The 14,002-nt window shown below is 35.8% G+C and overlaps 1 protein-coding gene across 1 annotated transcript; it reads left to right on the forward strand.

The window, feature by feature from the left end:
- Positions 1-7,038: 7,038 nt before the first annotated feature.
- Positions 7,039-7,983, forward strand: LOC103247913 (olfactory receptor 52K1-like). The gene has a single exon (XM_008019904.3). It carries the CDS (start codon positions 7,039-7,041, stop codon positions 7,981-7,983), a length of 945 nt encoding a protein of 314 aa, XP_008018095.3.
- The last annotated feature ends 6,019 nt before the right edge of the window (positions 7,984-14,002 follow it).

The raw sequence follows: 14,002 nt of genomic DNA on the forward strand, positions 1-14,002 counted from the left end.
CCCATAAAGAACCTGTTACTGATAAATTCATGATAACTGTCAATATTCTGAAGAAGAGGGAATGTAACTGGCTTCACATTCCCTGCATACATCAAATAATTTTGTATGAGTGCAAAAGAACTGACACATGGTACAAGTTGCCAAACGGTAAAGGTGGAATGATCAACATTGCAATAATCAAGTCAACATATCTTTAAATAATCTACCGCTCATAGAATATTATCTCTTTACCAAAAATAACTTGTGTCTGCCACTGGTTTGTTACCTGAATTAAGATACTATCCTTTAAATTTTTATCACAGAGTCTCCTGAAAACACAAGGAGCTTTATGCTTGACACTACATTTTTGGGACATTGCCTAGAGCTTTGTCAGGCCCTCTGAACTTGATTCAGATATGCTGGCCATCAGCAACATGCTACCACCTTTTGTTGAAAGAAAATATCTATTACAAAGCAGTCACTTTAAGTGTATTGGTGATTATACTACTGGAAATATTAAAAATAAGATTATTATAGATAATATAAATTTTTTTTAATGGAAAAATCTGGATTTTCTTTTCTTAAAAATGTAACTCATTTCTTTTCTTTTTGGCTAGTACAAAATTAAAAATACTTCAGATACAAGCAATAAATACACACTAAATTTTATTAAACTGTTGTTCTCTTTTTAGTGATTTACAATTTTTAAAATATTATTTTCACCTTCTTTCTTTTCTCACTGTTTGCTTCCTATTTAATCTTAAGCCTTCTTTAAGGTAAATATCTCGGCTTCCTTTCTATATCCATCTTGTTTAGACACTACTAAATACCACTGTTTAATCTTTTACCATTTCTCACTAGGACTACTTCAAGTTTCGCCTGAAGTCTTCAAGGCATTAGCTTGTAATTACTATTTTCAGTGCAGCACCTACATTAACAACAGAGTTATCTTCCTAAAAATTTGTGTGTGTGCATGTGTGTGTGTTTGTGTGTGTGTGTATATATATAAAAAACTTGGTCATATTGGACCCATGCAAGATCCAGGATGGCAACGAACACCTATATGAACTACTTTTCCCCTTTTTCCCTTAATGTTCTTCCACATAAATTGCAGTCTTTGTACCGTCCATGAAGATTCACACCTGCATTCCAAACAACATATCTCTTCATACCTTCATGTCTCTATTTAGAATTCTACTCCGTACTCCATTCCTTTTTCATACCTAGAAAGAACTAGGCTTCAAGACATAACTCCTATTTAAAGTCCTGCACCTTGTTTGAAAGATTAGATTATTTCCTTAAGTCATACTAACTAGAAATTCTTCCTACAACTGTTATAAAAAAAGTCACAGTGTACTGTAGTTAATTCTTAATAGCCCATTTTGTCAATTAAACTATTAGTAAAGTTAATGGTTAAGTGAACAGATTCTGAGGACAGAATACCAGAGTTAATTACTTATATTAGTTACTTACTGTCCTGCATATACTCAGGCAAGTTGCTGAAACTTTCTAGATCTTGCTGACACAGTAAACAAAATGAAGATTATAAAATTTACTTTCCTATAGAGTTTTTTTTTTCTTTTTTTTTAGATGGAACCTCACTCTTTCACCCAGGCTACAGTGCAGTTGTGCGATCTCGGCTTACTGCAGCCTTTGCCTCTCAGGTATAAGTGATTCTCCTACCTCAGCCTCACAAGTAGCTGGGACTACAAGCATGTGCCACTACACCCGGCTAATTTTTTTGGTATTTTTAGTAGAGACAGGGTTTCGCTGTGTTGGCTAGGCTGGTCTCAAACTCCTGACCTCAGGTGATCTGCTTGCCTCAGCCTCCCAAAGTGCTGGGATTACAGGCGTGAGCCACCAAGCCCGGCCATCTTATAGAGTTTTAATAATTAAATAAGTGAAAACATATAAGACAATAGTCCCACACAGTAAGCCCTTAGCAAGTAAACATTAGTTAAGGCTATGGATTATCATTACAAATATAATTTTGTATGTATATTGTATGCCAGACTTTGTTATACATACGCACACACGCGCGCACACGCACACACACACGCCTGTATATATACGTGTGTATATATATATATTTATCATTTAAGTTATGTAATTATCACAGCAATCACAAGAACATGTGTTAGTCTGATTTTACAGGTGAGGAATTTGAACTCAGAGAGATTAATTAACCAAAGGTTACTTATTAAGTGACACAGTCTGGATTTAAACTAACATGAAAATACATAAGCCCACGTTTATAAACTGTCTTTTTTTACTTTTTATTCCTAATACCACTCAGTATTCTATGCCCATGTGTGTTCAATGAATGTTTCTGAAGGAAAGAATGAAGCAATAAGATATTTGGAATCACTTGTCATATATTTTAGAACTCCTAATCAGGTGATAGTTTTAATTAAGTATCTGAATTAAGATTACAAGAATATTGTTTAATAATCTTTGTTAAGCTAATGGAGAAACACGACAATAACAGTGGGAACAGATCTCTCCAAGGCTAAAGAGAAGAGAACCCCTAGGGACACGGAGAACTTCAAGACTTACATCTTATTTATTTATTTATTTATTTACCATTTCCTGACCATGAGCTACCTACTCTGGACCCTCAGTCTATATTGTTTTCTTATTTGGAACTACCCTTAATCATGGAGTTTAATTATATTTACTGATATAATTACATATCAAGATTATTTACACATTAGGTTTGAAAATATGAACTATGGAATCTGTACTTTCAGGTTATCTGCCAATGAACATCAGATTGGAAATGTTCAATAACAATGAAAGTATATTCTCAAAAACACTGCATTAAATTCTACCTAAGAGATATTCAACTTTTTAATATAATCCATATAATAAAAAGTCATATTTTTGGAGTGGCAAACTGTACCAGGTCATGCTGTACTCAGAGGAAAAGGGAGCAAAAGAGAAGTCCATGCCTCAGGAAGTTATACTGATTCAGGAGGGGGGCATGGAAGTGCTGGGCACAGAAAGGGGAAGTCCCTGGGGAGGGCTCCACCCTTGGGCCTGTACCCATGGACCTAAATGAGAAAAGGCACTCTTGTGGCAATTTCTTGCCCTAATGTTGCATTTTTCAAGATCACTCTGGCCTGCCATGCCCCTATCTTGTTACGGGTATTACATGAATAATGGTGGGGGTTGGGTTTCTAGTGTGCCCGTCACCCAAATATTGGACAGAGTACCAGTAATTAAGTTTTTAACCCTTACCTGTATTCCTCCCTCTTTTGGAGTGCCCAGAGTCTGTTTTCTACATCTTTATGCCCATGTGTACCATTTGTTTATCTTCCACTTATAGGTGAGAACACACGATACTTGATTTTCTGCTTCTGTCTTAGTTCACTTATGACAATGGTCTCCAGCTGCATCTATATTGCTGTAAAGGACATGATTCTGTTCTTTCTTATGGCTACATAGTGTTCCATGGTGTGTGTGTGTGTGTGTGTGTGTGTGCGCGCGTGTACATATGTAAAAAAATTACCATCAGGGTGTTCACATCCCACCACCTTCTCTAACCAAATAGTTCCCAACATTTTCTTCCCCTTTCTAGGTCTACTCACAAGTTTAGTTTCTTATTCCTGCAAGAAGTCCTTTTGAAACTCAGTTCTCCCTAACCCTAGTATTATACAACATATTTTTTCCCCTAGGACTCCTCTCTTGTACTTACTTCAGTCACTCCCGTGTTTCTTTTTTATTTATCTTATTCACCAAACAATGGTAATTTTTCAATTATTATTTCACTTAGTACATAATTCTTTTGCCATTATTTTTGGTATGTGCTAATTCCATCTAAAAAACCAAGACTCTTAATTTAAGTGTAAGTTTTACTTATGGAAGCCCCAAAGTCACTAGAAATGAAAATGACTATTGATTTTGAAGTAAGTTATAGCAATTTGTGTGCCATTATAGACACAAGCAACTCTGTCTTGAATATAATCCTTCCATGGCTCCAGACTTTCTTTAATTTTCATCCTAAATAATTTCTCAATTTGTACTCCTCCCTCTGGAGTTCCTAAACCAAATCAGCGTACCTCCTACAATACACTAACAGTTCTACAGCACTTCTGAACATTTGCTGCTATCCACATGTGCTATCCTCAATGATTTACTATGGGATTTGTTCCCCGAATATCCAAGCTATGAAAAACACGTTGGTTAAGTAAAAGGCCACTAGGGATGAAGGACAGCCAGGGAAAACCAACATAAATCTGCCTCAAGCCCACACACCTTCATCTTATCCTGGAGATCCACAGATCTTCCTCATACTTCAAGTGGATTTTGTTAGTCTTTGAGTCATTGTGATCAGACTCACAACTATCTACAGGTATTACTCTAGGAAAAGGGACAACAGAGGGTGGGGGAAATGTTAGAAAACTCTGAAGTGCAAAAAGTCATATAGGAAAAGTCTTTTCAAATCTTCTCAACCAAAATGCCACAATCGCTAACCCTTGTAAGACCATGGTTAGTTTCTGCAGTGCTTAGAATGACTAATAACATTATTTAGAAAATTATAAATATCTTTGAATTTTTACCTAATGTTGCCTTTACTTTCAGTTAATATTGATACGGTTGTTGCTGGCAATTACTTCTGATCATTCAGATCAAAATTTGCCTTTTTGCTTTCAAAGTTCCAATGTTATCCTATTACTACTACCAGATAATATTTATCCATAGTATTCCTGATAAGTGATCATTAGTTTCCATTTGAAAACTCCACTGATGATGAGCTTCTAGTTTTACAAGAAAGGCTTTCTGTTTGTTTTTGTAAAATCCTATGTTTGTGATAGAATCCTGTACTTTATTATTAAACTAAAATGTATATATTTATTCATTTATTATTTTACTTTTTAACACCTTTTATTTGGCCAGGTATCTACCTCTGGTGATATATATATACACACACACATACACATACACACACACACACATATATATATAGTTGTTTTCCCTTTAACACATAAAGAATCTAAAAATATTTGAAGACAAAATGACCAGAATCGTCAAACATTTCTTATGATATCAGTTTAAGACTATCCACTTTCTTAGTCAAAGTTCTTTCTAAAAACCAAACAAAACAAAATGAAAATTATTTTTTCCACATTTCTTTTAACTTTGTACTTCACAGAAAAGTAAAAAAAAAAAAGAATTTCTAGGGCAATAAAACATTCAAAGAATTATGCTATGAATATATATGTATTTATACAATATTGGAATTTAATGACAGACTTAATCTTCACTACCATCTTTGCAATATATGCCTCATCCCATTTTGTTGAGATTTTAAAAAATGAGTCTGAAAGCATTAAATAACTTAGTCAAATCACATAGAATAAGTGGCAGGGCTGAGATTCTATCCCAGACATGTATTATCCCAAATACTTTGGTATTTTCAATACAGCAAGTTACCTTCCAGGAGACCTATCACTAAGCTATGGTGTGCCTTTGACCAAATGGAGTTGGCATATTAAAACTTATATTGAATAACTAAATTGATGATGAAATGCTCAGTAGTGTTTTTAAAAATATGCTACCCTATTTGAGGATCTTACAAATTTAGAGTAAATTAATTTTAAAAAGCTCCACTCAAAGTTTATATAATCTAACCTTAAGCATCTTAAATTTTGTTTTAAAGAGTAACACTATGGCCAAAATAAAAATATATAATTAGTTAGAAGAAACTTAAAAATGATGAACTGGCATTAAAAATTGTGAATATACTAAATTAGAATTTGGAATTCAATTGATACAGATATAAATAAAAACACTAATAATTCAAGTTCATTAACTAAAGCAAAATAGTCAACACAATATTAATATTTCTATACTTTTATTTTTGAAGCAACTTTGTGGTACACTGTTTTATTCTTTAAGGTTTTATTGGAATTTTTTTTTTCTGTTATTGTTGTTTATAGAGTTGGAATGTTTCTAACAAAATCTGAAGTCTAAAACTTAACAGTGAAATTTAATTGTAATCATATTATCAACAAAATGTCTTATTTCTATAGACATATTTTTGTATTTATTATATATTTGTTTGGTTTCAACTTTTAATATGGTGAGTATACTCTTTGATCTATGAAAGCCATAATTTGGTTAATTTATTTTACAAATAATTTGTAAATATGTGTATCTATTTAGAATAGTTACATAAGTTAAAATATTTAACAAATACAATAAATTATTATTTCTATAGAAAACTGTGTTACCATTAACCCCCAAACTATACTCTGCCTATAAAAACACACAAATATGTCAAGAAAACTATTAATTAACTTTATCTGTACCCACTCTCAAACCTGGCTTTACTGAGGTTTGAGATATCTGGAAACTTAGTATTAACTAAGTTATTATCTATAACTTATATTATATTAACTATATTATAACACGTTTGTCATCCGAAATATCTGTTATTCCTCCAGATTACCCTCATGCTTCCTAGGCATAAGATCAGCAGACTTTCTAGGTTTCCTTTGTCAAAATCAACAATTTGTAACTAAATGTTCCAGGTTGAATACCAAAGCACCAACTCCAATCCCAGAAACTGGGGACAATTAATTGGGTATGATAAAACTGGGTAGGATTAAATTTAGCTTCCTTGTCTTGAGTGAAAACTATGCTTTCTGGCTTGTTCATGTCCTTACCCCCTGTCTGTAATGTTGAAAACATTGTCCTGCAGTGGACTGATACCTAGAAAAAATTCCTAGAGAATTGTGAAACTTGAATGTTAAATAGAATCAGAGCTACAGGAGAATCTAAAAAACTTGAGTTGATATATCCTTATTGAAAATTTATCTCTGAGACTGCATGTCCTTTTTGCAGAAGACATAGTCAAGGATCATTCCTCTCTCCATCCCAAGTAGCTGAAACATTCGTTTGATCATTAGTTTACACAAAATAATCATGAGTTTCACCACCATAAACTACTGTAAGGACCATCATTTTATAGGTGCAAATGATCAATGATTCCAAAACATTCCTTGTTTGTTTGTTTTTCCCTAGGAATCAGACGTTGAGGAGCTCAGGTTAGGGATGTCCTCTTGCAACAATTCCATTCCTCAGCCCTCGATATTTATCCTGGCTGGAATTCCTGGCCTTGAATCTTTCCATGGCTGGTTCTCTGTGCCTTTTTTCTTGGTGTTTCTCATTACAGTCATTGGCAATGTCACCATCTTATGTATCACCTGGATAGAGAAGAGTCTTCATGAGCCCATGTTTCTTCTCCTGGCCATGCTGTCAATTGTTGACTTGTGCCTTGTCAGTGTCACAGTGCCCCATATGCTAGCTACCTTCTGGATGAATGCCAAGGAAATCAGTTTCAATGGCTGCCTCACACAGATGTTTTTCATTCCTTCCTTCTATGTCATGGAGTCTGGGATTCTCCTAGCCATGGCTTTTGACAGATTTGTGGCTATCTGGTACCCTCTAAGATATACAACCATCCTTGGTAACAACATGCTTGTGAAGATGGCACTGGCTATCCTGGCAAGGGCAGTGGCAGTGCTGACCCCAGCCCCCATTCTGGCAAAAAGACTGCAAAGCTTCCAAATCCCCATAATCGCTTACTCCTACTGTGCATATATGGCTGTGGTGCAGATAGCCTGTGAAGATATCTCTGACCACGTTGTCTATGGACTCATGGTTATTGTAGCATCTGTGGGATTTGATCTGTTTTTTATCATTCTGTCATATGGACTAATCCTTCATGCTGTCTTTCAGATACCATCTTGGGATGCACGGGGCAAAGCTCTCAGTACATGTGGCTGTCATCTTTGTGTCATTAGTCTCTTTTATTCTCCTGTTGTCTTCTCGGTTCTGGCCCAGATTTTAGGCTACCATATGGCTCCCCATGGGCAGATCATCATTGACAATCTTTACTTCCTGGTGCCTCCCATGGTTAACCCCTTGATTTATGGGGCCAGGACCAAACAAATGCGGGAGTGGGTACTGCGGATCCTTCACTGTTATGGAGACTAAAATGTATACCTTTCGTGGACAGGACACCTGGTGATGTTAAGCTGGAAGTCAAGTTAGGTTGAAGGTAGAGATAATTCCTGCCAGGTTTGGGGCTTCATGGGAAAGGAATAACCAAGGCAAGGGAAAAACTTAGTCAGTTAGAGTGATTATATAACTGAGACATGGTCTGTTTTGTTTTGTTTTGTTTTGTTTTGAGACGGAGTCTTGCTCTGTTCCCCAGGCTGGAGTGCAATGGCGCAATCTCTGCTCACTGCAACCTCCGCTTCCTGGGTTCACGCCATTCTCCTGCCTCAGTGTCCCAAGTAGCTGGGACTATAGGCACTCGCCACTACGCCCGGCTAATTTTTTGTATTCTTTAATAGAGACGGGGTTTTACCGTGTTAGCCGGGATGGTCTCGATCTCCTGACCTCATAATCTGCCCGCCTCGGCCTCCTAAAGTGCTGGGATTACAGGCGTGAGTCACTGCGCCCGGCCTGAGACATGGTCTTTCAATCAGGATGCAGTTATAAAACCTCCACAGCCAGAACCCTCCACAGATGCTTATGCAAGTGATAAAATAGAATAATATTTTACTGATAATTTCATTATTTACCTAATTACAACACATAACATAAATCAAAAACAGATTTTTAAATGAGATTAAAATGCAGTTTAGGCACATACTCTCATCATGTATGGGCAGAAATAATTATACAAATATTTATACTTCTATATTTTTTCTTCTGTATTTAGATTTTAGCTATTTTGCCAGCATAAAATAACATAAGATGGAAAATTATCCTAACTGAAATAAATATACATAAATATCCATGAACATATAAATGAATAATGAGCTTCTTGTCGTTGTCTGAAGAATTTTCAAAGAAAATGCTCATCTTAGTAATATATAATAGATTAGACCAGTGAGGTAGACATTTTATAAATTAAAAGAAACTTTAAAAAGCTGTTTTTTAAACTTTTATTTCAGGGGTACATGTGATGGTTTGTTACACAGGAAAACACATGTCATGGGAGTTTGTTATGCAGACTACTTCATTACCCAGGTACTAGTACCAGTATCCCAATAGCTATCTTTTCTGTACCTCTCCCTCCTCCCACCACCTACCCTCAAATAGACCCCAGTGTTTGTTGTTTCCTTCTTTGTGTTCATAAGCTCTTATCATTAAATCCCACTTTTAAGTGAGGACATGTGGTATTTAGTTTTCTCTCCCTGCATTAGTTTGCTAAGAATAACAGCCTCCAGTTCCATACATGTTCCCACAAAAAACATGATCTCATTCTGTTTTACGACTGCATAGTGTTCCATGGTATATATATACCACATTTTCTTTATCCGATCTACCATTAGTGGGCAGTTAGGTTGATTCCATGTCTTTGCTATTGTAAATAGTGCTAATGATGAACATTCACGTACACATGTCTTTATGGTAGCGTAATTTATATTCCTTTGGGTATATACCCGGTAATATGATTGCTGGGTTGAATGGTAGTTCTGCTTTTAGCTCTTTGGGGGATTGCAATACTGCTTTCCACAATGGTTGGACTAGCTTGCACTCCCGCCAACAGCATGTAAGTGTTCCCTTTTATCCAGAACCTGGCCAGGATTCATTATTTTTTGACTTTTTAATAATTGCCATTCTGACTAGTGTGAGATGGTATCTCATTGTGGTTTTGATTTGTATTTCCCTGATGGTCAGTGATACTGAGACTTTTTCTACCTGCTTTTGGCCACATGGATGCCTTCTTTTGAATCATGTCTGTTCATGTCTTTTGCCGCCTTTTCAATCAGGTTGTTTGTTTTTTTCTTGTGAATTTAAGTTCCTTAAGATGCTGGATATTAGACCTTTGTCAGATGCATAGTTTGCAAATAATTTCCCCCATTCTGTAGGTTGTCTGTTTATTCTGTTCACAGTTTCTTTTGCTGTGCAGAGCTCTTGAGTTTAAATAGATCCCTTTTGTCAATTTTTGCTTTTGTTGTGATTGCTTTTGTTATCAATGTCATGAACTCTTTCCCCATTTCTATGCCCAGGATAGTATTGCCTAGGTTGTGTTCCAGGGTTTTTATTAAATACCAACTTGTAAAACAAGAGACAGATATATGTAAATCACACCCATGTTATTAATAAACATACACACAGATATTTATTTACACAAACATATACAAATATACACACTTCTTTCAAATACATACTTCCAATCATTTTGTCTATAAATAGCTAGTTTATTCTATCTCTCTACTTGTCTCTCTCACTTTCTAATGCTATCATACTTATATTTATGACATTCATACACCTTATCTGAAATATGTATACATTCAAAAGAATGTGTATGTGTGCATATACTGGATGCACAAATTCAATTTTATTAATAGATACGCAAAAACCACTGTTAATCTTCTCACAGTTTATCTGCCAGTTTTCAGAGACATAAATTTTCTCAGATAAATTAATGATCCATCTCAGAATGCTGCTTCCACATTCTCTTATTCAACTTTTTGAACACATCTTATGCAATACTTCCTTCTGCCAGCCTTCCTTGATCTCACCCCTCTATTTTTTCTCCACTCTGTATCAGTTTCCTTTTCAGTGGTCTCCAGTGCCACCCAGTCTTTTCATAGTCACAAAACATGTCACACAGTATGATAATTGCCTTTTTAGGATGATCATTTTCTACACTAAAATGAGCATTTTATTTATTCTTATTTTCAAAGAATCTAGAATTTTCATTATATGTAAGTTTAATAAATATTTGTTGAATAAGTAAGTCCCATTTCAAATAGCCTCTCTGATGAGAAAACAGGGATCATAAAACAACACATACATTTAAACCTTCAGCCCATCCACTAAAAAAAAAATAAGATGAATAAGAAGAGAGAATAATAAAATAAATGGATATAGGCAGGGAGAGAAGAAAGGAGAGAGCTTTGAGAGGGAAGGAAGAAAGACGCATTTTGTTGTCCCAGCTGACATTCCTCTCCACTGAGAACCCTTTTCAGTGAAATCTCCTCAACTTCATTTCTGAAAATAATTTAGGATATATCCTTTCACCTTCAGTGGTCCAATGTATAACCTAAAGTATGATTCCTCTTCTCCGTTATTATAGTGGTCTTTTGCTGAATTAAAACCAATCCCAAAATGCAGAGTTTGAGGTTCACTGGACTCAGCTTACTGTTCTCACCTGATGTCCCTCAAATGGCTGCATGACAGAAAGGGGCTGGAGCTTGAGTCCCGTGAGTGTTCAGCAGGATAGACAACCAGGATGGCTTCTTCACTGTGCCTTAGTGCTGTTCCCTGTGGGCTCTCTATCTCCATTAAATTAGCCAGGTCTTCTCACACGGTATTTCAGGGCTTTAATAAATGAAAACCAGAAGCTACCGGATCAGATACAATCTACATCCAAAACTTATCCACTACTCAAGGCAGTCAAAGGATCTGTCCAAATTTCAGAGGCTGGGAAATAGATTCACTTCCTGATTGTTAAACTGTAGAATACTACATAGTTTCAAAGATATTGTAATGACCATCTTGTGTAATTCAACCTGTCATATTTTGCTCTTTGCTTACACCAATTCATATTACTTTCATATGCAACATAACTCATAACTCCCTCAAACTTCTAGGTCTCACGCCATTATGACATTTGTCTAGAATTTCATCATGTAAATTATAGTCAGATGTAGGTGAGGCTTCATGGGTGTGTTAGTTCCTGGAACATGGTTCCTCTTTCCTGAATTGCTTTTAACTAAACAGACAAGTCATCTTCCCCCAACACTGTCAACATACAATGTCAATATATTGATGGGGAAAACACATTTCAAAAGAGGGATAAAGATGCAATCTGATAATTACTGGTACATAGCATACTAAAATATAGGTAGGCACATGGTGCCAGCTTTCAAATTAAGGCCCCCTTCTGCTTCACAAAGATAATTCTGTTTTTCTGTGGTTCTTGGCTTTACCCTTTGGGATCTAGGATCTGCAGTCTGATTCATGATTATTTTTAAAAGAAGTGGCAAGTTTTCCACTCACCATTCTAAGTCTATAGGTTGGCCACACTTCAAGGATCCTTTACTTTTTCTTTCCTTTCTAAAAAATAAATAATAATATCACATAGTTTAATTATTAAACTTCCATACATGTCCAGATAAATATCTTGGTTGACCCTAACATGGAAGAGCAAGTAGCAAACTGACAAACCCAACTTTCACTTTGAATAGATATGTTACTGTAAACTATTTTATCCTAGGGATTACGAATAAAAAGCCATATAATTGTCATGCATAGTGGCAAAAGGGCTTTATAAAACATATAATTAGGCCTTGGAAGTGGAAGTATTAACAGAATGAAGAATAAGGAATAGAATTACTAATTTTAGCTGCATGTAAGAATATAAAATAAAATTTAATCTGTATCCATCCAAAAGCAAGCGATATTTTTAACCATATTATGGAGGTATGATTGACATACAAAAAGCTGTGCATATTTAATGTATACAACCTGATTAATTTGGAGATAAGTATATATCCATTAAACTACCCCAAATCTATACCATAAGAATATTTACCATGTCCAAAAATTTCTTCCTATCCTCTTTATTATTGCGTTATAAGAAGACAATATAAAAAGCTTCTGCACAGCATGGCCGGGCATGGTGGCTCACGCCTGTAATCCCAGCACTTTGGGAGTCTGAGGCGGGCAGATCACCTGAGGTCAGGAGTTCAAGACCAGCCCAGCTAACATGGTGAAACCCTGTCTCTTCTAAAAACAAAAGTAATTAGCCGAGCACAGTGGCAGGTGCCTGAAATTCCAGCTACGTGGGAGACTGAGGCAGGAGAATCGCTTGAACCTGGGAGGAGGAGATTGCAGTGAGCCGAGACCAAGGAATTGTACTCCGGCCTTGGAAACAAGAGTGAAACTCCATCAGAAAAATAAAAATAAAAAAGGAAGAAAAGAAAAGAAAAGCTTCTGCACAGCAAACGAAACAATTAACAAATGAAAACACAACCCAAGGAATGGGGGAAAATATATGTAAATCATATATCTGACATAAGGTCAATATCCAAACTTCATAAGGAATTTATATAGCACAACAGAAGAAAAACACAAATAACCTCCCTTAAAAGAAATGGACCAAGTAACTGAATTGACATTTCTCCAAAGAAGACAAATAGTGAACAAGTATATGAAAAATTGCTCAATGTCACTAACTTCAGGGAAATGCAAATCAAAAGTTAGAATGGCTATTATCAAATAGTGAAAGATAACGTATATTGGCAAGGATATGGAGAAAAGGGAACCCTTACACATTGTTAATGGGCATGTAAACTGGTATAGCCATTATTAAAAAACATGAGGGTTTCTCAAAAAAAATTAAAAATAAAACTCCCCTGTGACCCAGCAGTCCCACTACTGGGTATATACCCAAAGGAAATAAAGTCATTATCTTGAAGAGACATCTACACTCTATTGTTCATTGCAGCATTAGTCAGAATAGCCAAGACATGGAAGCAACTTAACTGTTCATTGAGGGATAATTGGGTTAAAAACATGGTATACAGTTGACCCTTGAACAACACAGATTTGAACAGCATGCCTCCACTTATGCACACATTTAGTTTTCAATAGATACAGTCAGGCCTCCATATCAGCAGGTTCCACATCCACAAAGATAAGTGCATCAAAAATGTAGTATTTTCAAGATGCAAATCCTGTGGATTGGTAGGGCCTACTGAGGGACTCGGGTATACACAGATTTTGGTATCCACAGTAGTTCCCGGAATGAATCTCTTGCAGGTACTGAGGGAGGGTGAGATGAGGGACCAATTTAGTTCTGCATGTGAATATCCAGTGTTACCAACACCATTTATTGAAGAAACTGTCCTTTCCCCATTGTATGTTTTTGGCACTTTTATCAGAGAGTAAAATAGTGGCTAGTAGAGGATAGAAAGGGGGAGATGGAGATGAAGAGAAGTTGTTTAGTGGGTACAAACATACAGTTAAACAGAAGGAATAAACACTG

Source organism: Chlorocebus sabaeus, chromosome 1, assembly GCF_047675955.1.
Source record: "Chlorocebus sabaeus isolate Y175 chromosome 1, mChlSab1.0.hap1, whole genome shotgun sequence".
NCBI lineage: Eukaryota > Metazoa > Chordata > Mammalia > Primates > Cercopithecidae > Chlorocebus > Chlorocebus sabaeus.

Coding starts and splice junctions, on each gene's coding strand:
- LOC103247913 (XM_008019904.3), top strand. CDS start 7,039: ATGTCCTCTTGCAACAATTCCATTCCTCAGCCCTCGATATTTATCCTG.